The sequence below is a fragment of the Nicotiana attenuata genome, unplaced genomic scaffold (assembly GCF_001879085.1).
Source record: "Nicotiana attenuata strain UT unplaced genomic scaffold, NIATTr2, whole genome shotgun sequence".
In the NCBI taxonomy this organism is placed as follows: Eukaryota; Viridiplantae; Streptophyta; class Magnoliopsida; order Solanales; family Solanaceae; genus Nicotiana; species Nicotiana attenuata.
This window is the reverse complement of record NW_017674258.1, coordinates 28895-54939: the sequence shown is the minus strand read 5'-3', so window position 1 is coordinate 54939 and position 26045 is coordinate 28895. Positions and strand designations below refer to the sequence as shown.

The 26045-nt window shown below is 36.3% G+C and overlaps 2 protein-coding genes across 2 annotated transcripts; both read right to left on the bottom strand.

Annotated features, from left to right (window-relative positions):
• Nucleotides 1-514: 514 nt before the first annotated feature.
• On the bottom strand, nt 515-2305 carry LOC109218296. The gene is made up of 3 exons (XM_019382647.1): nt 1800-2305; nt 1640-1713; nt 515-996 (listed from the first exon to the last, which is right to left on the bottom strand). The coding sequence occupies exons 1-3, from the start codon at nt 2128-2130 to the stop codon at nt 712-714; spliced, it is 690 nt and encodes a 229-aa protein (XP_019238192.1). The 5' UTR covers nt 2131-2305; the 3' UTR covers nt 515-711.
• A 5524-nt stretch (nt 2306-7829) lies between these two features.
• LOC109218294 (agamous-like MADS-box protein AGL8 homolog) lies at nt 7830-13742 on the bottom strand. The gene is made up of 8 exons (XM_019382645.1): nt 13372-13742; nt 9518-9596; nt 9365-9429; nt 9154-9253; nt 9021-9062; nt 8594-8635; nt 8398-8513; nt 7830-8222 (listed from the first exon to the last, which is right to left on the bottom strand). Exons 1-8 carry the CDS (start codon nt 13554-13556, stop codon nt 8114-8116), a joined length of 738 nt encoding a protein of 245 aa, XP_019238190.1. The 5' UTR covers nt 13557-13742; the 3' UTR covers nt 7830-8113.
• Nucleotides 13743-26045: the final 12303 nt, after the last annotated feature.

Genomic DNA, 26045 nt, shown 5'->3' with positions numbered 1-26045 from the left:
TTCTATCCTCCAGATCGATCCTGCCTTTTTTGGGAGAGGTTCAGGGAATCCGTTTATCTCTCCTCTTCCGGGGCTTCTTTTTTGGAGAAGGGATATTCTTTTCCTTTCTTGAGAAGGAGAGAGAGAGGGAGAGAGAATGCCTCAAAATATCTGGAGAGCTCCCCTTAAAACAACTCTTTTCTTCCCTATTTATAGTTGGGGCCTCACGCTCATTGGGCCTTCTTTTGGTCGACCAGGTAGAGGGGGCGACCTCAACGCTTGCTTCGTGTTTGATGCGGATTGGGCGAGGTCAGGTTCGCTGGTCATTGCTTTGGGGAGCGTACTAGAGACGGAGTCGATACCACGACGGTCGTTTGGTCAGATTTCTCACCGATACAAGTTTATGAAGGATTTAGATCTGAAAGAACGAACCATCACAATGGACATTATCGATGTTTTCTTCATAAGGCAAATAAGCAGGCAATGACTTTTCCCATATGCTATTTCTTGATCAGAAGAATGGAGAACATCTATGTCCAACTAAAATTAGTTCCTCTCATTTTTTTGTTTTGTACAATTCATTTTCTGATGTAGAAAGCAGCTGCTTGCTTTGTGCACAGCACAACAGAATGAAAACTGACGAGATTCACTCAGTCCCACCTACAGAGATTTTGTTTACTACTACCATAAATCCAAACATTGAATCAAATTACATACAGTAAAACAATTGGATTAAGCTAAGAGCCAGAAATCCTTGTGACGTTTAGTAGTAATGAGATATCCTCCATACTTTCTGCTCTTCCTTCTCACAGCAATTGTCATGCACTTGGCATTCTGAATACAGTGTTCTACTACTCTGCCTCTTGACTTTTTCCCTGACCATATCCTGCGTAGGTGCCACATTATTGATCTTTTTCTTTGTCCCAACACCAGTAATGAGACTTTTCTTTGCTTGGCTGCTTCAACAATTACATGACCTTTTTCCTTCCCTTCTTGTACTGCTATCTCCACTTGGACCTGTTAAAACACAAATCATCACAATTAAAAGACAAGCCGATCTAGGGTTGGTTTTGTGAGTTCAACTTAACTCATTGCTTTCTACTTAAACCAGGAATGCATATGCAAAAAAGAAAAAGAAAATAACATGTAAAATTATACTCCAATAAGATAGGAGTAACATTTATTCTAAACTTATTGACTTTAAATTCTGAATTCGCATCTAACTAACATCAAGATTGAAATCAAATGCATTGTTCATGACATCTCTCTCACACACACAGCTGATTGAATGACTTAATAATGAGACAAATTTCTTAGTGGAAAGTAAACACATGCTAGCATGAAGCCAAAAAAAAAGTAGTAGGAGTTTACTTGTCATGTTGAAATGTTGCCTAGAGAAGAAGATTGTTTTTCCTAATAAGACTTGGCCAGTTGGCTTAGGCCAACTAGAAATACTTGACAGCACTTTTTAGTTAGGTTTGTTAGTAACTTTCCATGTGATTTGGTACGGACATATTTTGGACTGACTCTGCCCGCTGCATCTAATTAACACCACTTGGACATTTTCTACAGCTTGCTTAGGTGAAAACAATAGTTTTATAATTTCTGTGTCAAATCAATCAAAAACACAGATGCAAAGCAATTTCAGAACTTAACTCACCCCTGGTCTCTTTGTTTGGCACATACTTTTCATGGAGTTAACAAGTTCATAGGCCCTCTGATTAGTGTTTTCACCTACACAAATAAAAAAAAAGGATATTAGTATAACGAAAGAAATGTGGTGTTTTTTTTTGGGGGTTAAAAAAGAAAAATTTACATACATAGTTGAGAGGGCTTGGTTACATAAAGAAGAATAATGGTATCCTGGGTTTGAACAGTATGAGTAAGTGCCCATTGAAGAGCACCTTTGGCTTCAAGACTCTGATCAACCACAACCATGACTCTATTACTAGTGTCAGAATCTGGCCTAGACTCATCGCTGTTGTAGTTCATCTCAATGCTATTTTTGCTGGAAAATTCAGACTTGTTGTCATCGGATTTGATCAAACTAAGCGTCTTCTTGTATGGTTGACAAGGCGAACCGCGGGGTCGAACATGGACTACAGTTCGATTCATGCAAAATCCTGGTAACTTCACACGGACACGCATCATCTTTGATACTTTGATTTGTTCCAAAAATAGCTTTGGGGAGGGAAAAGAAACAGAGGAAAATTGGTGGTGTTTTGTGGGAAGTTTAGTGCTAAGTTCTGTATGTGATTTGGGATATGTTGGAAGGTGCGAGGGAAGAAGGGTGTGAATTTATATATGTTATGAGCCTTGTGACAAAACTTAGTGAGTTAAAGGTCATGCCAATCATTTTAATTGAATCTGTTTTTATCTTGGATTTTCCAAATGGTGGGGTGGGCTTCTTAGTTCCTTGACGTGCTTAGCATGAAGTTGGAGTAGACCCGTACTGACTAGTTGTTGAATTAAATGGTAAAAATAGCACGGTTTAGCTAGTTTTCGGACTGGTCATTCAAAAATAGCAGCGTTTACCAAGTCAATGAAAAATAGCTGCAACAGAGACCGGTCCAGCATAACATACTGGAATTCGGTGCACCTGTGTATGAACTTCCAGCATATTATGCTGGAACTCCAACACACGGAAAGTTCCAGCATAATATACTGGAGATTCGAGCACTTGTGTATGAACTTCCAGCATATTATACTGGACCGGTATACTTGCTGGAACTCCAGTATATTATGCTGGAGTTCTAGTGTACTTATGCTGGAACTCCATCATATTATGCTGGAGTTCCAGCATACCTATCCTGGAACTCCAGTATAATATGCTGGAGTTCAAGTATACTTATGCAGGAACTCCAGCATAATATACTGGTGTATTTTTCGGGTTTTGAACAGTGTTTTCGCTCAGATTTATCTTTACATGAAAAGTGGCTAAATTTCGATTACTTTTGAAACTGGGATATATTTGAACGACCACTTGTAAATATGGCTATTTTTGAATTTCTCCCATTTAAATGTTGTCACATTTAGTCAAATCTGATGGAGGAAATGTACATTTCAATTTCACCCAGCATTAGGATTGGGCATATATCGGGTAAAACCGATAACCTGAACCGTTAATTGTTTATTGGGTTATCAGTATCGGACTATTGTGTTAACGGTTCGGTAACAATTTAAAACAAATTCACTATTGGTTATCGGTTCGGGCCTCGGTTTGCCAATTTTATTAATGGGTTAACCGATAACCCAATAAGAATTAATAAAATTATGGGTCATCTCCTATTCTTTCTCAGCCAAACTCTTCAGTTGCTTCATCTTCATTCTTCATAGACCTTACTAGTTACTCCTAGCTTAAGTCTTTAGTTTATACATTAGGCTTTTAATTTCTATAACAAAATTCATCTTCATATTGGTATTTTTGACTGTTACTGATTTTTTATTTTTTTTATTTTCGTTTCTTAATTTTGTGAGCTCACGTTGTGCAACCTATACCTACTACCAGTTTCTCTTCGCACTTATCAATTCTCAATCGACAATCTTCGTCAGTCTTGGGTGTATTTTTGAACATTATTCTTCTGTACAGTACGCTGAGCTTTGACAACATGACAATATTTTCTTGCCTTCTAGGTATTTTTTATTTCTGCGTTAGTATTGCCCATGCACAGATCAAGGTTTTGCTCTATGGTTTCTTTTTTCAGGTTAGGCATTTGACAAACAACATCTAGTTAATTAGTGAAGCCTATAAGAATTGAGTAGTTGTTGTCTTGTTTACTTGAATTTGAACCATTAGTACTATATGTTTGGACTTGTTAATTTTAAGGTGAAATTGCTACTATGTATTATTACTAATGTATTTGGACAACTGTTGTTGAAGAATTAGTACTATTCCATTTGTGGCCACTGGACAGGACGCATAAATGGATAGTATACTATATGTGAATTTTTCTCTTTTTTGCTTAACTCTAGTGAATTGCCTTCTCTTTTTTGCTTAACTTTAGATTGAGTTATCTTATCGGGTAAACCGATAACCGAACCGATAATGATCAATAACGGATTAACCTATAATCGATAACCGATATCTTATCGGTTCGGCTACCAATTTATCAAATTATAAACCGTTAACCGATATGCTAAACCGATAATATTCATAACGGAACGGAACCGACCGATGCCCATCCCTACCCAGCATTACTCCTTCCGTCCCAATTTTAGTTGTCGGGGCAGAGATTTTTAAAAAATAAGAATCATTTATTAATCCGCTTCTTTTCCAAAATTAATCCTTACTGTTTTAATTAGTGAAATATTTATGGGGTATTATCACTTATAACCCGCGCAAGAAACTGTTTACATTCAGTAGTCAAAAAAGTATATAAAATTTGTATATTTTTTGTATATAACATACAAAGTGTATATATATACAAAAAAATATATATTTTTTGACTATTATTTTGAGAGCGGTTATACATTATTAACTCGTAATATTATTTATTATGCACGACAGTTGAAAGAAAGATAAATGGTAACTTAAAATAGGGACCGACAAACCGCAGCAAATGAATAATCCAAGTCAAACCGAGAAAAAAAAATCCGACTATGGTTTGGTTTGATATTAAAAAAAATCTCCGATCATAATTGGTTTGGTTTAGTTTTAACTAAGAAAAGTCAAACCGAAACCAAACCAACTCAATATTACATGTATAGAAGTTTTAAATATATTTAATACATAAAAATATTTATTGTAGTATAGCTTATAAATATTTCTTAAACTTTTTCATAATTTTATCTTTTAACGTATTATTTCAAGCTTGAACTTATAATTTTTGAATGCTCCAATAAGTTTTATGGTCCAGAAATATTAGTAACTCAAATTAATATTTATGCTAACAAAAGACATTCAATTCAATTGTACTAGGAATGACCATAGTGTTGGATAATTATTTTTTAAGGCTTTCCATGGTTTAGATAAAATGCACAGCTTAATTTTTCTTTAAGTGTTTAGTCATGTAAATAATAGTAGTACTTACTAGTCGTACTAATTTTAGCAACTTAGTAATTTTAGATTATGTTTATTTTCATTATGGATTATTAATAATATTTTTTTATGTGATTTTGTTATCTTTATAGTTGAATATTTTAATACCATGTCATGACTCATCTCATATTTTATGTTATTTTCTTGAAAAACGCCTTATGTAGTAATGTCTTACTAGGATTTAAAAAATATTTGGAGCACAAGTTTTATGTTTTGTGCTATGAAGACTTCATAAAAAAAAACCGAGAAAAGCCTAGATATAAAATTCAACATTTATTTGTTTGATTTGGTCTTTAGATTTAATAACCCGATACAATTGATTTGGGTTGGTAATTGAAAAATTCGAAACCCCTAACTTAAATAATTACTTTTATGATTAAGGCTATTATATGTTTTTTAAAGAGGTATCCAAGAACGCTTAAAAAACAAATGATATGGATTGAAGGTAGTAACAGGTTCCTTCATAGGCTGGACTCAATATCATTTTGTTTGACATTTCAAAATGAGAAAATTGGGTTTTCCTTTTGATGAAATATAGAGAGTGGGTTATAGTGATATGACATCTTATATTCAGAGAAAATGAAAACAAGAACTTCTGTGTAAAGATGTCACAACATAAAAGGCAAAATAATGGAATATTGAGATTTTAAACAGTTGCGATATTATTGCGACACAGTAAATAACAATTCATATTTAATAAAATTTAAAACATGTTCGCTTGTCACATTATTAATCTAATGGTTTATGAATTTTTAACGAATCTTTTGTAACGTTAGGTGCTGGAAGGAATAAGATTATCTTGTTTTTTGATTATCTGGCAAGGGCGTGAGGAGCTGTTTAGTCTTAAGAGCCAAACGTGGGCAAGATTTAGCGGTCGGTATCACAAGATTACAATTCGTAGTCTTTTTCTATTTTATATTGGTACAAATCCATGAATGCTGATTTAGGAATATAACATAAATAAAGGTGTGGATGGAGTAGTTTATGACAATTCTGTTCAATTGCCCTTCCTCCGTAATTATACCAAACTATTTTAAGCTCAAATGTAATGCCACATACTCCTACATTTTTGGTAGAGCACCAAATACGTAGGATACTGAGTCAATCTGTTGAATTTATCACAAAAAAGGAAAACCCAAAAGAAAAAAGTCAACTTTATTTGCAAGCTGTAGTTTTATTAAATAGTGTTCATTCTCTTTTTCCAAGAAATTGTAGTCTATTTCCAATAATGTTAAGCTTTAACAGCATCAGTGTCTGCCCGACCACATAAAGCCTAAAATTGTTTATGTTATTTTGTTTGGATTAGGAAATTTAGAGCTAGCAGTTCGGCGAAATTCCATATTCCACTGTTTCAATCATGACTTGCATGCATTTTTCATTGTCTTCTTTGTGTCCAACACCTAAATGCCCCAACCTCCACCCACCAGGAGAATGTCCCAGTGGAGATGTTTAGGTCACATAAATATCAGTTTCATGGGTAAACTCTTATCCAGTGCTGGAGTCAATTTTTCACATGGGTGACAATGGGGAGATTCAAGTCTAATAGCCTTTGGCCAAACTTCTCCAAACCTAAAAACATTTTTTTTTCTTCAAAAAAGTGCTTTTTTTCAAAGTTAAAGTGTTTGGTTAAGATTTTGAAAGAAAAAAAAAGTGCTTTGAGGAGAAGCAAAAACAGTTTTGGGGAAGTAGAAAAACTAGTTTCTCCCCAAAAATACTTTTTGAAATGCACTTTTGAAAAAATACACTTATAAGCACTTTTTAAAAGCTTGGCCAAACACCAATTGCTGTTCAGAAGTGTTTTTCAAATTAATTAGCCAAAGACAAACTGTTTCTCACCAAAAGTACTTTTAGGAAAACACTTTTGAGAAAAAACACTTGTGAAGAATAATCTTATTTTATAAACTTGGGGCCAAACAGGCTATAAGTAACATAGATTTTGGACTGAGAAACGTGGCCGCGGACCATTTTGGACAAAATCCAGTAGGAGTCAATGTCTTTCATGATAGTCCCTAATAGTCAATTCGAATACTAATTAGTACTCCGTGTGTCTCAATTTATGTGGCATCGTTTGATCGGACAAGAAGTTCAAGAAAGAAATGAAATATTTTGAAAATTATGGTCTAAAATAAATCGAGATTGATGTGACTAAAAACATCTCATTAAGGTTAAAGTAAATTTTTTGAATACATTGTTTCTTAATATAAAAAGTGATATTCTTTTCAGGACAAACTAAAAAGAAAAAAGTGTCACATAAATTGAGACGGAAAAAGTATTAATATTCTGCAAACATGAAAAATTTGAGTCGCCAGGGATGGAGCTAGTGTCGTGTTTACAGGTTCGGCAAAACTCTATAGCTATGGCTCAAACCTCACATTTGTGTTAAAAAATTACTTAACATATATAAATAGTTTATCCAGAACTTAATAAACATTATTTTCTAAGGAAAACCCATAATTTCAAAATTCTAGCTCCGCCTTTACCGGTTGTGCTTCAGGACTAAAATGAATCCTTTAAATCAGGTCCAACATCCGATGGAGCCGTGTATTTGAGGAATTAATCAAAGCCCTTTCGAAATCTATGCTTTTGACCTATCGACGTGCACGCACGCGCTATATTACACTATAGATATATATTTATATATATGTGTAGTATCTTTAATTTATTCCTTTGATGTTTGATGAAACTACATATTTTTAAAAGCAATCAGTACTGGCTTTGCTGTCGAAAATCTATTCCAATTATTAAGAAGCAATCTGACAAGAAAGACCATGCCATATATATATTGACGAAGACAAAGAAATACTCACACTACTTCGAAAAACTAATATCACATTCTCGTCACTATAATGCATGGAACAAATAAAATAAATAGGAGTCATAAGAAGTTAAAAGCCTAAATATCCAGGGGGATGATATGGTACTACATTAGTATATATTTTTGAATATTGTAATACAGCACCATATATACATACTTAATTAGGATAAAAGTTGTGCTTAATTGTTGATAACATATATGTACATATTCTTCCTAACCCATAAACGCCAAAACATAGCACATAATACTGATCGCTTCACGCTTATAACACTTGATTAGTATCAGTTGTTAAGATGGCGAAGCATCCATGGTGGCATCACAGTGTTCTGTTGTTGTTGCCGCGATGATCCTTCAACTTCTCCGTTGTCTCCTGCAGTCGGGTACGCTTCCCTGCAGTTTTCACGTCCGATCAACGTTATAAATTACGTGTTCATAAGTTTTTGGCACTTGATAAAACTAATGAAATGGTTGGCTACATGTTGATATTCTGGCACTTCCATAGTTAATAAGCTTGTTCCAAGATAGAAATTGAAAGCTAGCTAGCTGTAGGATAGAAGATATATACCCAAGGTGAAGAGAGCTCAAGGGCTGTGACAAAACGAATGAAGATGAGTTGAGATGATCATGGCTCTGTTGCTCCCACTGAGTCTGCTGAGCCAGCTCTTTCTCCCTTTCTTTCACCTATTCAAGCAATTTCTAATGTTACAACAAATGCCCTACTTTTGGAGTGAGATGTAGACATTTTAAGAAATAATTACTACCTGCTTTGAGAGCTTGTTGTTTTGCTCTTGCAATGCCTTGTCCTGTGCCATACAAAAACAATGTTACAGCTCAACTTGTTGCTATCATGCACAAGGGCGGAGCTAGAAGCCCGCATGCGGGGTTCTGGCCGAACCCATTTATTTGTATTTGTATTAAAAAATTCTTTAAATATGTATGAATATTAAATTTAGAACGCAATATTTAGTGCTTGAAGTCATCGCTCTAAAATTTAGAAACTATAATATTGAAATCTTGGCTCCCCCTTTGATCATGCAAACAAAATTTTCCCTATTTTAAATTTATAGAAATTGGATTGTGGATCATAAACACTAGCTTGAAACCAGTGAATTATGTTAACGAGATTACCCAATATTGCGTTTCAAGGAGATTAAGAAAATTAATCTCTGAAAATCACAAGCTTCTCACCTTCTTTTGCAGCTCAGAAATGGATTCATGCATCAATTGATTCTACAAGCAAAAGATTTTTCAGTTCAAAAGGTTTCTAGAACAAACTCCAGATATGTATATAACTATAAATATAATTGCTGTCCTTCTCTACCTTTCTCGATCGAATGTACTTAAGAGCAGAATCGAGCTGGTGCTCAAGATTCTGAAGCTCTTTCATACTTAACGAGTCCAAATCTTCTCCTGCATAATGCCTGTAAATTAATTATCAAGATGGGATCAAATCCAAATATATGTCAGTCATCCCTAGAGGAGAATTGATATATCAAATACAGTAATTGACCACTGTGGGGAATGTAGTATACCTTTGGTTTCTTTGCAAAACCTCAAGTCTTGCCTTAAGCTTAGCATGTTCCAAAGTCCAGCTCCCCTGCACAACATTAAGTTCTCCCAAAATTTGATAACTAAGTCCACTATAGGAAGCAAAATACTAAAAAATTATCAAGACTTTGGCATACCGGGGTTTCATGATCAGTAGCAGTAAGCTGCCTCTCAGCATATGAGTACCTTTCATACCTTTCAAGAATCCTTTCCATGCTGATACCAGATTAAAAGAGATGGGGGTAAAAAATGGGGGTACAAGATTTAATGCATTTGCACATCATTTAAAAGAAAAGGTGAGAATTTTATAGAATTGGGTAATCAACGATGGATGTTGTTGCAAAAGCAAATAATTGTGTAACAAAGTTCCCAAGATGTTGATTTAAAATGAAACTACTAAAATTCTGGTATAATAGAGTGTCAAACTTTTTATTCCGTCAGCGGTGCCCAGGCCAGCGCACACGACTATTTCACCAGATACCTAATACATTATTCCAGCAGAGATACTGGACAATGTTGGCAACCAATGCTCAGGCAAATCGGAAGAATTATCTGATGTTATTTGTCGCCACTAAGATTTGGACCTTTTTTTTTGAGTTTTGCATCTACTTAATTGATCACTAGGTCATACCCTTGGATATTTGTAAGTAACCAATTCTCCAGCAATGTGGTCACTTGTCATTATTCATACTCCTCGTCCGTTCACAGCATAATTCACCACCATTATAGTGTTCCTTCATGCACTTATCCATCGGTATTTTCGGCAAATACACTATATTTCCAGTATGTTCCCTAAGGAAAATCGTTTCATGATGCCATTGTTTCCAAGGGCCAGGAAAAGTATGACATTAACTAGATTCCAAACAAACAAAGTGTTGTTCCCACCATCATTAGAAAATTAAGGTCCATTCTTCTTCCTAGTTCTTTAACCTACCCAAACAAAAATATCTTAGAGTTTGCTTACCTTAAAACCTAAGGCGACTTTGAAATATTCCCTACGGGGCCCATTCTTTTTTTTTTGGGAGGGGATAGAGAGTTTGGACAGGAGTAATGGAAAACAATATCGTGAGATATTATTGATTAAGTTAAGAACAATGTATCTTAAATTCTTTTGGATATTAGGGACTAAATCCAGGACAGAAAATTTGTCCCTTGCTTGATGATGGGTAATCATTGGATAATACGATTAATTTTTCTATGAAAATGCCCCTATCTAGACTCTAGAAGACTTGTCATACAAAAATACACACACACACACACAAAAAAAAAAAAAAAAAAAGTAGTACAGCCTAAAATTGTTAGGGACAAATATATATACAGACTACTCAGAAGTTGCAAGAACATGATGCAAAATTTAGAAACACAAAGAAGTCGAAAAGAAAAGCAGGAATCAAAAACTTAAAATATCAACTAGAGTATGTTGCAATTAGGAGGGCACAACGGGAGTTGGGGTACAAAGGTTCCCAGAACTCGGGCTACATGGTAAGTTGGGTAACTGGGTCCTGTCATCTGCCCTAGGGTTTCAAGAAAAAGAGCTAGAAAAGAAAAGGAGATGACGAAGGAGAAACTTTGACTTAAAGGGGGATGGGGTTTTATTATCCTCAAAGTATCCTTCTTGGTTATAAGAATAAGGAATAATAATACCAGGATAAAATGTGGGATTTTTTTCGAAAGGGAAACAAAGCAACAAAAAAATTTAGCTAGAAATCAAGCAAGCGAATGAAACCCTAGCAACATCTCCAGCAACACGAGAAGTAATGCTAGACGGCTGAATTGTGGGATTATTTTAACCCATGTTGGTCGAATTTCAATTTTAGCGCAGGTAATGTTGTGATTATTTGTACCATAACTATAATATTATTTTAATATAATAATCAATATGAGATAACAATACTAGGAAGTACTAATTCCGAGAAAAAATAATTAAGAAAATAACAAAGATGTCCTCCTCCCACGGTCCTTTGTGAAAGTCAAAATTAAAACTGAAAATAAAAGTTTATCCCTTTAGTTTATCAAACTTATAAATACACGTTTTATATTATATCTTGTATATTCCATTTTTGTCGAATTACAAAAAATCTATCATTAAAAGCATATCCACTCAATACTTTATCATAATTTAATCTTCGTATTATAATCCCAACATTATGATCTTATCATAACTTGTTACAGTTAGAGGTATGGATTTCAGGTGGTTAATAAATAGCGGCGGACTCAGGATTTTGTACAAGCGGGCTTAATCTTAGAAGTACATAATTAACTTAAGTCGTAAAATAGTAGTTGTCAAGTTGGTTCAAATAAAATATTTATACAAAATTTACGCAACTTTAATCGTAATTTATACATATTCACAGTACTATTTTTTGAGCTTGCTACCACGTGGGTCCACGCGCCACTATAATAATAAACCATGCTTGATCATGTTCTCTTCCTTCTCAGAAAGGTTATCCTATATATTATATTAAACGTAGAATGCGAAACAAGAAATAAATATAATGAAGAATTATAAGAACATTAGATAAATAGAAAGGAAGATCATCCTACATTTGTTGTTACTAGAATCATCCCAGAATATCAACACAATTCAATGCTTTTGCAATATTAGAAGGCGTAGACCCTTTTTATGTTAAAAAGACTTGAATTGTCCAAAAGAAGTCACAAATATATACATTTTGCACTCTCATGCAACTATAGAAAGGTAAATGTGTAGGATAATATCATGCCCAAACAAAAAATTACATCTAAATTGAGATGGATGAGTATTTAGAATGCAGTTTTTACTTTCTGTTTTTTTTAATTACTTTATGTTGAGATCTTTGTAAAAACTTGTTTGTATCAAGACTTCTTCTACCACTAAACTACTTATTAACTATTCTGGTAAATCAAATATCGGCAGTAACAAATGCAAAATCCAACAGAAAACATGAAGAGCTGTTGAACTTGTATCTTCTAATAGTTAGGTTTATAATAAGTTAAACTTAACTTCATATTGTTTGCCTTAATAGTTTTTCCCTCCATTGCAAAAAGTTAAATGTTCATAATTCTAAACTCATATATTCAAGTTCATTTCTCTTGTTATCGTCTAAAGTTATATACTCTCCGTGAAATTAACTTGTTTAATTAAGTATTCGATCTTTTAGTTCATGCTTGTAGCTCCCCACATATCCCCCGGTAAATACAAAAAAGACTATTGTGTAAAAGGCTGAACCACTGTACCATGAGTACATCGTGCCTTTAAAAGTTAAATAGAGAGTACTTGGCTTCAAAAAGATGACTATATTTGACATCAAACTTATTACAGAGTTTTAAATTTTGCCTTTACAGGACTCAAGTACTGAATTATAAAAGAGAAACACATAGATTAATTAGCCTCGCATAAACGCAGTTGCTTCTGTAACTGAAATGACTTGTGTTCCAGTTGTCTAAGGTGCGCATGGAAGTATTCAGCTAGTACCACTGCTTAAGCTTTTCCTAAATAATTAGGTGATGTGTTGGTGTGAGAGTAATTAAGGCTCATCAGATCATCAAAGCTAGGTAGATCGTAAAAAAAAGGCAAAAAGAGTTGAAAAACATAAGGAGTAACAAAAGAGAAGTACAAGTATTAATTAAGCTTATAATTCTGCACTATTCTTGTTTTCAAATAGATCTGTTATGGCAATGCTTCTTTCAGAAACAAAACGAGAAAGAATGGGTTTAAGCCCTCGAAAATTTAATAAACTATGCATGCAGTCAAGAAATAGCGAGTTTATAGAACATAAACTTCAAGCAATCAAACAAAGAGAATTAAAGGAAAACAACGAAAAGCGAAGATCTGAAAAATCAAAAAGAATGTTGCGAAGAGAAATTAAATTAAAAAAAGGAAAACTATTTAATTATCAAGAAATAGGGGTATAGAACTAAAGATCAAGAAGAAAAAACTGAGTAGAGCATATATAGTTAAAGTACAAAAAAGACATTAATTACAAAGACAGAAGAATAGCAAGGGACGTACCAAGAATCGGTGGAATACTCAAAGAGTTTGCCTTTAGTAGAAAAAACAATTAAACCAACCTCAGCATCACAAAGCACAGAGATCTCATGAGCCTTCTTGAGTAAACCAGATCGTCTTTTTGAGAAGGTGACTTGTCGATTGATCTTGTTCTCAATTCTCTTCAGTTGCACTCTTCCTCTCCCCATTATTACTAATTTACTTAATTTTCAGACAGAAAAAGAAGAGTAGTAAGCTGCAGAAGAGTGATAGGGTGTTTTATCTCAATATTTCTCTCTTTGGTAAATGAAATGGTTGTGCAGATGTAAAGAAAAATTGTATCGTTATTGGGAAGTGGAAGGATCCCGGATAGGAGGAGAGGGGGGGGGGGGGGGGTTGGCAAATACCAGAGTGGTTTCGTCAAATAAGTTGTCGATTTATGATTGGAGGAGGATACTGTTGAGTCGTTAGTGTCTAAGTAAAGACCACAAGTTTTGAGTACTGTAGACAAAAGCCGTGCGTGTGGGGTTGTGGAATGTACGGACAAAAGGATCTAATTTTTCATTTTCTGTCCGATTATATTCGGTTGATGGTGACGGCGAACACGCCAATTACTAAGTGAAGTGCTCCTTTGGTTTCCAACAATAAGATGTGATAATTCATTTATAAAATTCTGCACGTTTGGTTAGATTCTTATACTTGCATATACTTAATTATACAGTGTTTGGTTGTCCATTTTGTTGAGAGCATAATAATACCAATATAATTTATGCAGAAATTTATGTGTTGTTTTGTGTGGGTTAGAAGGGTGAATAAAAGGGTGTTTGGCTAAGCTTATAAGTTGGTCAAACTAGCTTATATAAACACTTTTCGGCAAATCTACGCGTTTGGCAAAGTTAAAAGTAATAAGCTAAGTGCTTATAAGCCAAAAATAAACCAAAAGCCATAAGCTGGTCACCCCCAGCTTATTAATTTTTAGCTTATAAGCATTTTAAGTTTGACCAAGATTTTTACTATTTTATCCCTAAAATATTCCTTTTCAAAACAAAACTCCTACATCGATACTCATTGCCTCACGTATTTTTCCAACCTAAAACACTCGCCTCTTCAAGTCTCATTTCTCATTGACTATTTGAGGTAAGCAAAATTTTTATTCCTTTGCATATTTGTATCTATGTGATTGTATATTAATCTTTGAACTGTATGTAATAATACTTAGGACATATCAAATTTTTGGTGTATTAGTTTCAAAGTGTTGTGGTGATGAAGACAATGTTTCTATTCAAATAGTTTGTCCTATTTTAGGTTATTTTTTTACTGAGAAACTTTTGTCAGTTTATTAATTATTATAACTTATGATTAGTTATATGGTTATCATAAAATAAATTATATGTATCATAAAAAATTTCTTATTTAATCACAGTTGCATTTAAAATAAAATGACAAATGGAATATTTTGTAGTTGAATCGATATGGAATCTAAAATTTTAAAGAAATTACACCCTTATAAGTGCAAACAGTTCTAAGGTTATTCATGTCATTTTAACAGAAAAAGAGCTTATCAGCATTTTTTTATCAAATACTGCAGCAGTTTATTATCAATTTCAGCACTTGTATCCAAACACGTAACTACTTATTTATTAAATCAATTTTAGCACTTAAAAGTACTTTTCAGCACCTAATGCTTATCAGCTACTTCAAATTAGCTAATCCAAACGAGCTCTAAGAATATGAGATTAGTAATAATACATGAATTAAAACAACTAAAATGATCAAAATAACACTCATGTGCTATGTATGGGTCAAAATCTGTCTTTAGAATATTTAAGCCAAGATAGTACTAAGGGAAGAGTTCCCAAGTCGTCGTTTGTCGAAATGACCCAAGGAGCAGCGAAGTCTGTGGTCGAAGAGTCAACGAGAGCCGTAGTTGAGGTGTCAACAAGGGCCGAGGCCGAGGTCGATTACCATTGACAGAGCTGTAACGGCTAGTTTTCAAGGTAGATATTAAAGAGAATATTCTAGTGGATATTCTCTGCACTTGTACTATTAGGATTTCTTAGGAACATGTCACATATAAATAGAAAAAGAGACTATGATAGAGGACATGTGATATTCATTTTGTAAAAAACACACTTTGACTTGAGAAAGAGAATCAGATCTCGTTTGCTAAGATACAAACATCACATTTTCACTGAGATTCTTGTCTACACTTTTTTACTAGATCCGAGAATAACTCAAACATTCAAGGGACTGTCTATCATTCATCATTGTCAGAAAGAACTGTCACGACCCAATATTCCTCTGTAAGATGTCGTGACGGCACCTAGTCTCTAAGACTAGGTAAGCCTAGCACTTACTGAATTATTAGAAGAATTTAACCATTAACTACTAAATATGAAATAGAAACCTTTATACACAACTTACAATTCCCAAAATCTGGTAGTACAAGTCATAAGTTCTACTGATTTTACTAGGAGAATCCCTAAATACAACTGTTCAGGATGGAAATTAAACAGTACAAATATAAATCAGAGGGTGACTCCGAGGCCTGCGAACGCGACGGTAGGTTTACCTTGAGTCTCCACAGCAGTGCTTGACCAGCTAGCTAATAATCAACAACAATCGGGGAACCTGGATCTGCACAAAAATGTGGTAGTATGAGTACACCACAACGATACCCAGTAAGTATCAAGACTAACCTCGGTGGAGTAGTGACGAGGAACAGTCAAGACACCTACCAGACTAAACAACCTGAACTAGTGTGAAGGTGAACTAACAGAGAACAATATTAATATAAGGCTAAATTAAACAGGATAAGGATATACAAAATAATACTTACAATGATACACTAGTAACAACAATATCTAACAGGAAGCAGTCAACTAATAACGCTATAGAGTAAGCTGAACACGGTCTAAGCCCGTGAAATCAAATAAAGGAAAAACCGACAACAAGTTAACAAGAACAACCACTTTCACACTAGATTTGTTCAAGCATTTCCATGAGGTACCGAACATCATAATCACAACTCACGAGTCCCAATTCTTGAACCCTAATCACTTGGCATCTTGTGCCCCCATTTCAATTTATAACCGCACGGACGACTCATGTGCCGAGAGAACAAATCTCACACAGGAGGCAAGTAGACAAGAATACATTTAATGGTCGATAACATCAGGATTCATCTTCTTAAACTGATATGGGTGATTAATCCATGTGTATGCTTGTGCAAGTGTTCTACCACAATCCAAGTCAACAAACAAGAGCAAAAACAATGAATGGCACATAAGAACCGATTGCCACAAAATATACAGTGTAAATAAGACAGCAATGAAATGGATGTTACGACAAGCACAACAAGATTAGATACATAGATTTGAGCAAATAAAGTAACACGCAGGAAAGCAATTAACAGTATGCTAAGGAAAACAACAATCAAAGATAAGTGCACAAAAAAGGGAAAATGACAACAGAGCCCTCTCGAGGTACCGCCTCGTAGTCTCAAATAGTAAAATGAACCACAACTTTCCTTATATCACCGCGGGAGCCTATACATTTATCTTTGAAAATTATTTTTCTGAAATAGCATCCCGCGTTTTAGCCCACCTTATCACACCGCATGGCTTTTGATAGTTCCCTACTAGCCACGCGTTTCAAGCCCACCTTATCTCACCGCATGCGTTTCAACACCCAGACTTTATACCACCGCATGCGTATCAATAATAACAGCACGACAGAAACCTCGTGCAAACAAAATAACAACTGCACGGCAGAAACCTCGTGCAAACACAATAAAAATCGCATGGCAGAAATCTCGTGCAAACACAATAACAACCGCACGACAGAAACCTCATGCAAACACAATAACAACTGCACGGCGAAACCTCGTGCAAACACAATAACAAATACAACTGCAACAACGACAATAACACAAGAACACGACAAGTAAATCAACTCAGGAACTCCAAAACACAAAGAGACGGAAGAACGAACTTACAAGGATAGACACAACAGGAAATAATGGTACCACATAGCAATAGCTTAACAAGGAAGAGATATTGTGTAGCAATGATTCCACATAAGTACAATTCAACGATAAGAGGGATAACATAAATCAATAACTCCAATTAAGGGTAAGTCAACAATGATAAGGGATAACAAAACTTCGATTAGGGTGGAGCAATTACGGAATAGATACAACAAATTCAATTAAGAATAAGCAATTACGGGTAAAGGTAATGATAAATTCAATTAAGGATAATCAATTACAGAAGGATAGCATGACAATAGAAGAGGCAACAACTTCAGTTAAGGCACATAAGAGTTTAACCGGCAATAAGGGTGGAACACAAAACAATTAATTCCAATTAAGGCACATAAAAGTGAAACTAGTAAATGGGGAATTTAACATAACAAAATAACTTCATATGTAATGAACATAGGAACCTAAGAGCCCTAAACGGTCAACTTTCCACAAATAAGCCCCGGCACGTACTCATCAACTCGCGTACCCGAACTTCACATGACATAATTAGCACCAAAGGCTCAAATCATAAGGGGTAGTTACCCCTCCCCCCCCACAAAGTTAGGCAAGATACTTATCTCAAAGAAGCTAGACTGTTACTCTAAAATGAACTTCTTGAGTGAAATAACCTTCGGACGGCTCAAATCTAGCCAAAATAACTTCAAATCATAAATAAAACTCATAAGGAACAATTTCGGATAATAAAGCCTCAATCTTTAACAAAAACTAAAAAGTCAACCCATGAGCCTGCACCTCGAAACCCGATAAAATTCACAAAACCGGAATATCCATTTCGATGTGAGTTCAACCATACCAAAATTATCTATTTCTGATACCAATTCTTCCTTCAAATTATCATTTTACATTTTGAAAGATTTCTTCAAAAATTCCCATTTTCCTCAACTCAAAACACTAATTATAAGAAAAAAAATAAAGATGGAATCATGGAATATAATAAATTCGAGGACTACACTCCAAAAATAATAAAAATGGCTAACCCTCAAAATAGAGTACTTTTATATTCTGCCCAGGTGTTTGCACATCGTGATCGCTGAAGAAGTAATGTGATCGCGAAGAAGGAGATGACCTCGAAATTGTACTATGCGATCGCGAACAGGTACATGCGATCGCAAAAGGAAAACAGCGATGCCCTAAGAAATGTACGAGATCGCGAAAGGGAAAAAATGTACCAGCTGCTGAGCTGTGCTACGCGAACGCGTAACTGTGAACGCGAACACGGTGAAGGGAGATGCAAACGTACACGATCGTGGAAATTAACATGCGAACGAGAATAACAATATTGGCTGCCTCCAAAATTACATAGCGCGAACGCGGAGGAGTCGGCACGAACGCGGAGGAGTCGGCGCGAACCCGATGAAGAAAACCACATACCAGCATAACAGTAGTCCAACAACATGGAGAAATGGCCCGTAGCCCATCCGAACCACACCCGAGGCCCCTGGGACCCCGTCGAAACATGCCAACAAGTTTCATAACGTAACACGGACCCGCTCGAGGTTTCAAGTAATATCACATAACACCGAAACTACGAATCGCACCACGAATCGAACTTATGAACTTTCAAATCTTCCAACTTCCAAAACTCGTGCTGAAACATACCAAATCAACCTGGAATAACGTCAAATTTTTTATGCAAGTCCCAAATGACTTAACGGAGCTAATGCAACTCTCACTATCGCATTCCAACCCCCATATCATCAAATTTAACTCTCGGTAACCTCTAAACTTTTCAAAACTTCAACTTTCCCATTTTTGTCGAAATGCTTCAAGTTACCCTATGGACCTCCAAATCCAAATCCGGACGCGCACCTGATAGGTGGGAATTTTGATGACTTATTAGTGCCATTTAGCTTTCGTTTTAGTCCAAAAGCGTTTAATAGTGTTCTCGTAAACTGATGAAATACGCTTAATTGCAGGAATATTGGAAATAAGCCCCCAAGATGAAATCCAACTCAAGAAGGAGTGATCTGAACTCAAGGACAAAAATAGGCACAGAAGCTCAAAGTACGACCGCAGTTTACCGTCTGCGGCCGCAGATTGTGAAGAAATTCCTATCAGAGACAAGTGCAAAGTGCGGTCCGTACATGACATGTGCGACCGCAGAAACAGGGCAAGAGCAAAAGTTCAGAGAACCTACATCTCAAGTTCAACAGAAGTGCGGACCGCACAATTATTGTGCGGTCGCAGAAGAACAACTACGTGGCCGGAGTCACATTTGAGCTGTCCGCAAAAGAGCAATGTGCGGCTGCACTCAGAAATGTGCGGACCGTAGAAAAAGAGAAGTGCCGCTGCAGTTCAAGAATTATGCCGCCACAAGTTTCCGGTCCTGTCAGGCTGAAGCAAAGTGCGGACCGCGCATGGAATTGTGCGGTCGCTGAACCTCTGAAAGGTGTTGATATTCAATTTTTTCCTATGTATTTTTATACTCAAAATACTTTCAAAATAGCATGTGTATGCATATAAAAGCATGCCCAAGAATTTTGGTATTTTTCCCTAATTTTTAAAGATTTTAAAATCGATTTATTGCCCATTTTGGCTATACAAAATCAGTAATTATTCCCAAAAATTATCCTTGTTGTGATTAACCTATTTTATTCCCATATTTACACCAAAATATAATTAAGGTAATTTTTGCATATTTTTACGAATTTATTTGGTATTTTTAAAGCTAAAATTGCATGTAATTGCAACTTTAGCCTATTTTACGATTAACAGCATTTTGCAATTATGAAATTATTTCCAGTATTTTTGGATTAATATTTATATATTATTAAGTAGTTCAGTACTTTTAGTTTGATCTTAAAATCATTATTGCTATTTATAAAAAATAAAAAAGGGTAAAATTGCTATTTAAAAGCTAGCCTCATTTCATTTCAATTACAGCCCATTTGGTATTCCAATTATAGCCTAAATTAACCCCCTAATTAACCCAATTTCCGGCCCAATTCCGGACCAGCCCAATCCCACTTAACCCCAACCATTAACCCGTCTATATTACTCGACCCAAACCCCTTTTAATCTAGGCCGTTGATTAGGTTGATCAACGGCCACGATCACTCCTTACCTTTTTTAATCCCCCAACCCTAACCTATCTCCCTTATTTCGAAGGGGCAGCCGCCTCTGAATACCCTCCCCCCTCTCAAACGCTCTCGAATATTCCTGAAACCCTAATCGCCTCCACCCTCTTCAACCTCCGACTCACCGGAATCCATGGCCTCTCAGGCCACGGACGACCTATACTCACCTCCTATTACCCTCATGTGCCTGATACTTGAAGGTTCGAGGCCAGACCTCGAAGGCCTTCACCCAGACCTTCGCCGATTCAAGGTTTCCGGCCATCTCCGGCCCTGCTCCGGCATATCCTAGCCTCCTGAGTCTGATTCCGACCTTATCCGACTTAGACCGGACCTTTTCCAAGCCTTCCTCATCCTAGGGTTCCTCTGAAACCCTAACCCTATGAGGTTTTCTCCGATTCCTTTTAGATCCGTTGTGTATCTATGCTATACTTGAACTTTTAAACGATTTTCCTAATTTTTCCTTTGAAAATTACTTTCAAAACCCTTCTTTTCCGATTTAGGGTTTTCTGGAAAATGTTTAAGAGTTTTTTTATGATTTTTCTTCTTTGTGTTTGCCTCTGCTGTGTCCTCGTATCATCTTTTGCATGCTTCCCTTACTGTGTTTTCTATACTATTGTCTTGTAGATTTTTCTACTGTATTTTATCATGTTCTTATGTGTTTGTCATACTGTGTTTTCCTATATGCTTTTCTGCTATATCTTTTCCGGTGATTCTTGTGTTTTTCTACTTGCTAAGTTCTTATGGTTCTTTGTCTGCCTTCTACTGAGCCTTGTTTAGGGTTCTTCTAAGCATGTTTCTCCTGTTGTTCTTATCAGTATTTGCCATTGTGTGCTTTGAATCTTTCTACTATGATTGCATGTTGCTTTGCTATACATGTCTTGATCCAATTGCTTGCTCTCTTTTTGTGATTTTCCTGAACTAGGATTCTTATTTCAAAACCCCCAACTCTTTTAGGATAATTTCGGAGTTTCATATGATTCTGACTTTTGATAAACTCTTCTAAACTCTGCTACTGGATTTTTATGTTGATTTACACGACAGTCTTCTTTCATACTCACATGCTCCTTATATATGATGAATTTCCCTCTAATTGGTCTTTAAATTTGCAATTAGCGTAAACCTCCTTCTGAATATAGCTTGATTGATTTTCCTTCCATCTTTTACTGATTCCCTAGATGATTTGACTTAGGTAAAACCCTTCTTTATTTTTGCGACTTGGTTCACTCATACCAAATTTCAGACCTTTGTGATTTACTGGCTGTCAAATGATTCTCTTGCCTTATTTGCATAAACCGTGTACTGTCAAGACCCTGTCCTTAAATAACTTCCATGTACTTGCCTCTGATTTGCTACTTTGCACACAGGTTTGTTTAATTTCTTTCCTTAATTAGTTTGTACCGTTTGAATCTGAATCCCTTAATTAAGGGGAGTCTTATGTAATTGATTGACAATCAGGCTTCTATTATTTTCTTACCTTATTTTCTCATGACTTTCACACTATAAATACACGACCCTTTTTCACGAGACACACACGAGAACACGATTAAAAACATACTTCATACTATACAATTTCACAATTCTCTTCTGAAGGCATACTTAGAGTATTCTTGCTTCTTGTCTGCACTTTGGCTTTTACAAGACTACTGCTCTCTCTTTACTTGTCTCTGTGAAACTGGTATGTCCTAAATTAATTTTTCAGCATCATCCCAATGTGTTTTATTTACAGCCCTTGTATCCATGTCTATTTTCTTTTCTCTGTAAAGTTTAGCATTTAACTTAATATGCCTATATGCTACTGCCTGATTCTCTTTGTTGTGAACACTTGTTCCCTATACCATTACCCCCCTGTATGTTTGTGAGTGGGGACTTAGGGCATGGCAACAAGAATTGTTGTCCATGAACTGAGTTTTGACCCCCTAGCCTCTAGTTAGGCTGGAGAGTGTGCCAGTATGTCTCATTGCTGGGTACGCCCTTTGCCTGCTCTTTCTTTGTACCCTGTTTCTATTATGAACCCCCATACCCCATTCCCTATGTATGCTGAGTTAAAGTTCATGACCTGGCAGCACCCAAATTGCCGTCCAGGGCTGAACCCGACCTTCAATAGGTCTTAACTCCCCAATTTAAAGCTGACAGGTTGGTCAGGGGTGTGCCAGCATCCCAATTGCTGGGCATGACCACCAACCTGCCATGGCCTTCCCTAATCTCCCCCTATTGCACTTACACTTACTCCTAGACTCTAAGTTCTGCCCCCCTCCTATGAGCCTTGCTTTGGGACCTTGAGCTCCCTCTGAACTTGGACATTTGAGGGCTGGCCCTTCCACACTTCACTATGATTCTGTAATGGTATTTGGGGTGTAAGCATGCCTAGAGTTCGTGAAGCTCCTTGGAACTTTGAAAAATCCCAGATAGGAGAAAGGCTTTGGAAATCTGCTCTTTGGAAGTTGGTTTATTTCATGTATCAGACTAGGAGTCTGAATTAGGCTCTCCTTGGTTGGAATTTTAATTTTTGATGTAATTTACTTTTTCTGGATTCATTCAAGTTATAATAACTTTGTAATAACTATGGGGCGTATAGTAAAATGGGGAGGGTCTCTCATGTTATGCATGTGGGGTAGATATCATGCTTTAGGTATTATTCCTGCAATCACATCATCTTCATTTGTGAATCTGCAATAATATGTATAGTCATTTCATTATACATTTAATCATGTCTATAGTATTACATCTCATTTATCATGCATTTAGAAATCATGTCTGTAAGTTTATTCACATTTGCATTTAGAAATCATGTCCATAAGTTTATTCACGCCTGCATATAGAGACCATGACTATAGGGTTTTCTGCACTTCTGCACATCATTTATCATTAGGCAAACGGTTTGTAGGCCCAAATAACAAAATGCACTCTAGATACCATGTCTATAGGAATTCTGCACTCTCACAAATGTTTTAAAATCAATCACGCTTAGAGAGCATGCCTATAGGAATAACTAATTGAATCTGAATCGTCCATCTCGCTTGTAAGTCTAGAATCAGTGGTAAAGTCGTTTTAAAATCTGCAGAACTTTTGTTTGTTTCTAAAAATCAATAATCCTCCTTAAAAATCAGTACGCCTTCTGCATTGTTAGATATCATGATTACAGACCTCACCTAGGCAAACCACTAGGTAATTAACTAACTACACCATTTTTTAATAATTACAGCCAGCAGGAAAGTCTAATTTGGACTTCTAATCTGAAAATATGTGATATATCAGCCACCCTTCCTTCGTTAAGTTTAATTAAAGACCTAACCAGTATCTGAAGTCATGCTATGTATTTGCATTTAAGTGGGGAGGCCTGTCTGAGCCCTAATTCCTGTTTGTCTCCCCCTATTTGACTATATGTTTTGATTGTCGCCTAGATTTTTATCCTTTCTTGAACTTCTAAAAAGCCCCAATTCTCTTCCCTTTAGGACTAGTAGTTCCAATGCCTCCGGAACTGATAGGATCGGGACGGGTAATAGCATGCAATAAGTGACGATACTATTCCGCGCTTTAATACCTTAACGAGGTGGGAAAGGGTAGACATGGAGATGATGATCGCGCGATAACACCACGCATACGATTGGTTACCGGGTGTTGCGTGGATGATCCATGTATTTTACAAACCTAGGACCCCCTTTTCCCTTTATGTAATTATTTTTAGATTGTCAATTTTCAGAATTCTGCATTTCGTTTTAGTCATTAAAATTCCCCCTTTAATTTTCGCACTGTCCTTTCCTCTAAAATTTTCTGCTCATTCCCTTCCTTGTTTGATAATTTGTATTCATTACTTGATCCTATTTTTCTGCATTTAGACATTCTTGCCAATAACTAGGAAGTCACCTATTCAAATTTCAGCATGTTTAGCGACCGTTATACATACCCATTTGCAGTCTTTATGTGAAATTGTCTTGTATGCTTATTTGCTTTAAAGTCACAATTGTAGCATGGCCGGGAACCACACTAGTGGATCTTGAGGGGTGCCTAACACCTTCCTCGCGAGATCATTTCTAGCCCTTACCCAAACTCTGGTTATTCAACTCAAACCCTTCTTAGTGTCCTAATGCACTTAATCATTAGGTGGCGACTCTTCAAACTCCAAAACCCAATTCCCAAAAGGGAAGAGAGTTGTCCTCCCAAATGTCGTAAACCCGATTTCGCCTTTTAAAGAAAAAGGGGGCATCGACAGCATGGCGACTCTGCTGGGGAATTCTTTTAGGCTTTTACCATTTCATGTTGCTTGTGACTCTATTGCTTCTTTATTGCCTTTATTTAATGTCTTACATCTTTTCTACTATGAAACTGACTTGGCTCTTTGTTTTCTTTTCTTTAATGCTTTTACCGCTTTCCTTCAATACTGTTGTAATTATGAGCAATTATTGTAATCGTTACTTTATGAACGTACAAGTACATGACAATTTGTTAATTATTGTATTGCATTTTTTCAACATCATATTCCACTCGTGCCAAACAAAAGACCCTTAGCAACGCTTATAATGAGTGGTTGCGCCCTTCCGATATTATCATCCCCTAAATCCGGCAAAGGCATATTTGCGATAAAACCAGTCGATCAACGGTGTAGTCGACGGTTCCGCGCCTTTCCCTCTTGAGTTGTCCGCTCAAGGGTACCTTGTCTAATACCCCGTAGAAACCATTTCTCTTTAAAATTGTGCATGCATCATGGTCAAACTTAGCCAAGTCAGTTATGTTGTCCGCATAATGACTCTTTAATATAGCCTTGTCCAAAGTCCACTGGGTTTCCTTGAACTACCACATTCTATGCATTTATTTGGAGATCTAAATGCTTTGTTATGCTAATTATTTACATTAAATAGTCGAGTCCGGTGGGGGAAAAGGGTCTAACCTTTTGTTTTGCAGAAAATGAGGCACGAAGTCCCCAGATTCAGCATGGTCACCAACATCCACCCTAAGCTGTTGAATTGGTGGAAAGATGTGCTCTCCAGTGATCAAGCTCTTGTCAGAAAATATCGAGGAAACCTACCTTCTCTCATAGACATTCAGCCTAACAACAAGATCATAGAAGCTGCAACTTTGTTTTGGGACTGTGATATATCGGTGTTTCGCTTCGGGGACATAGAAATGACACCTTTACTTGAGGAAATAGGAGGGCTAGCTGGGATACCATGGGAGACTCCGGGTTTGCTAATGCCGGAAAATCGTAAGGGTAGGGGTTTTCTTAAGATGATGGGTTTAAAGAAGAATCCCGATTTGACATTCTTGGAGAAGTCTTACATTCCATTCGACCATTTGTATGAAAGGTACGGCCACATCAAGTCATACCGTACCTATCCAGACGAATTTGCCATCACCTCATTGGGCCACATCCACCGAAGGGTATTCGCGTTTATGTTCAGTTTCTTGGGAATGATAGTTTTTCCAACAAAGAAAGCCAGAATCCACACCAGACTGGCCATGGTCACTAAAATATTAATGGAAGGAATCAACGGGCAGCCATTCAGCCTTGTGCCCATGATAATTGCAGAAATATACCGTCCCTTATAAAAATGTCAACAAGGGGCCCAACACTTCGAGGG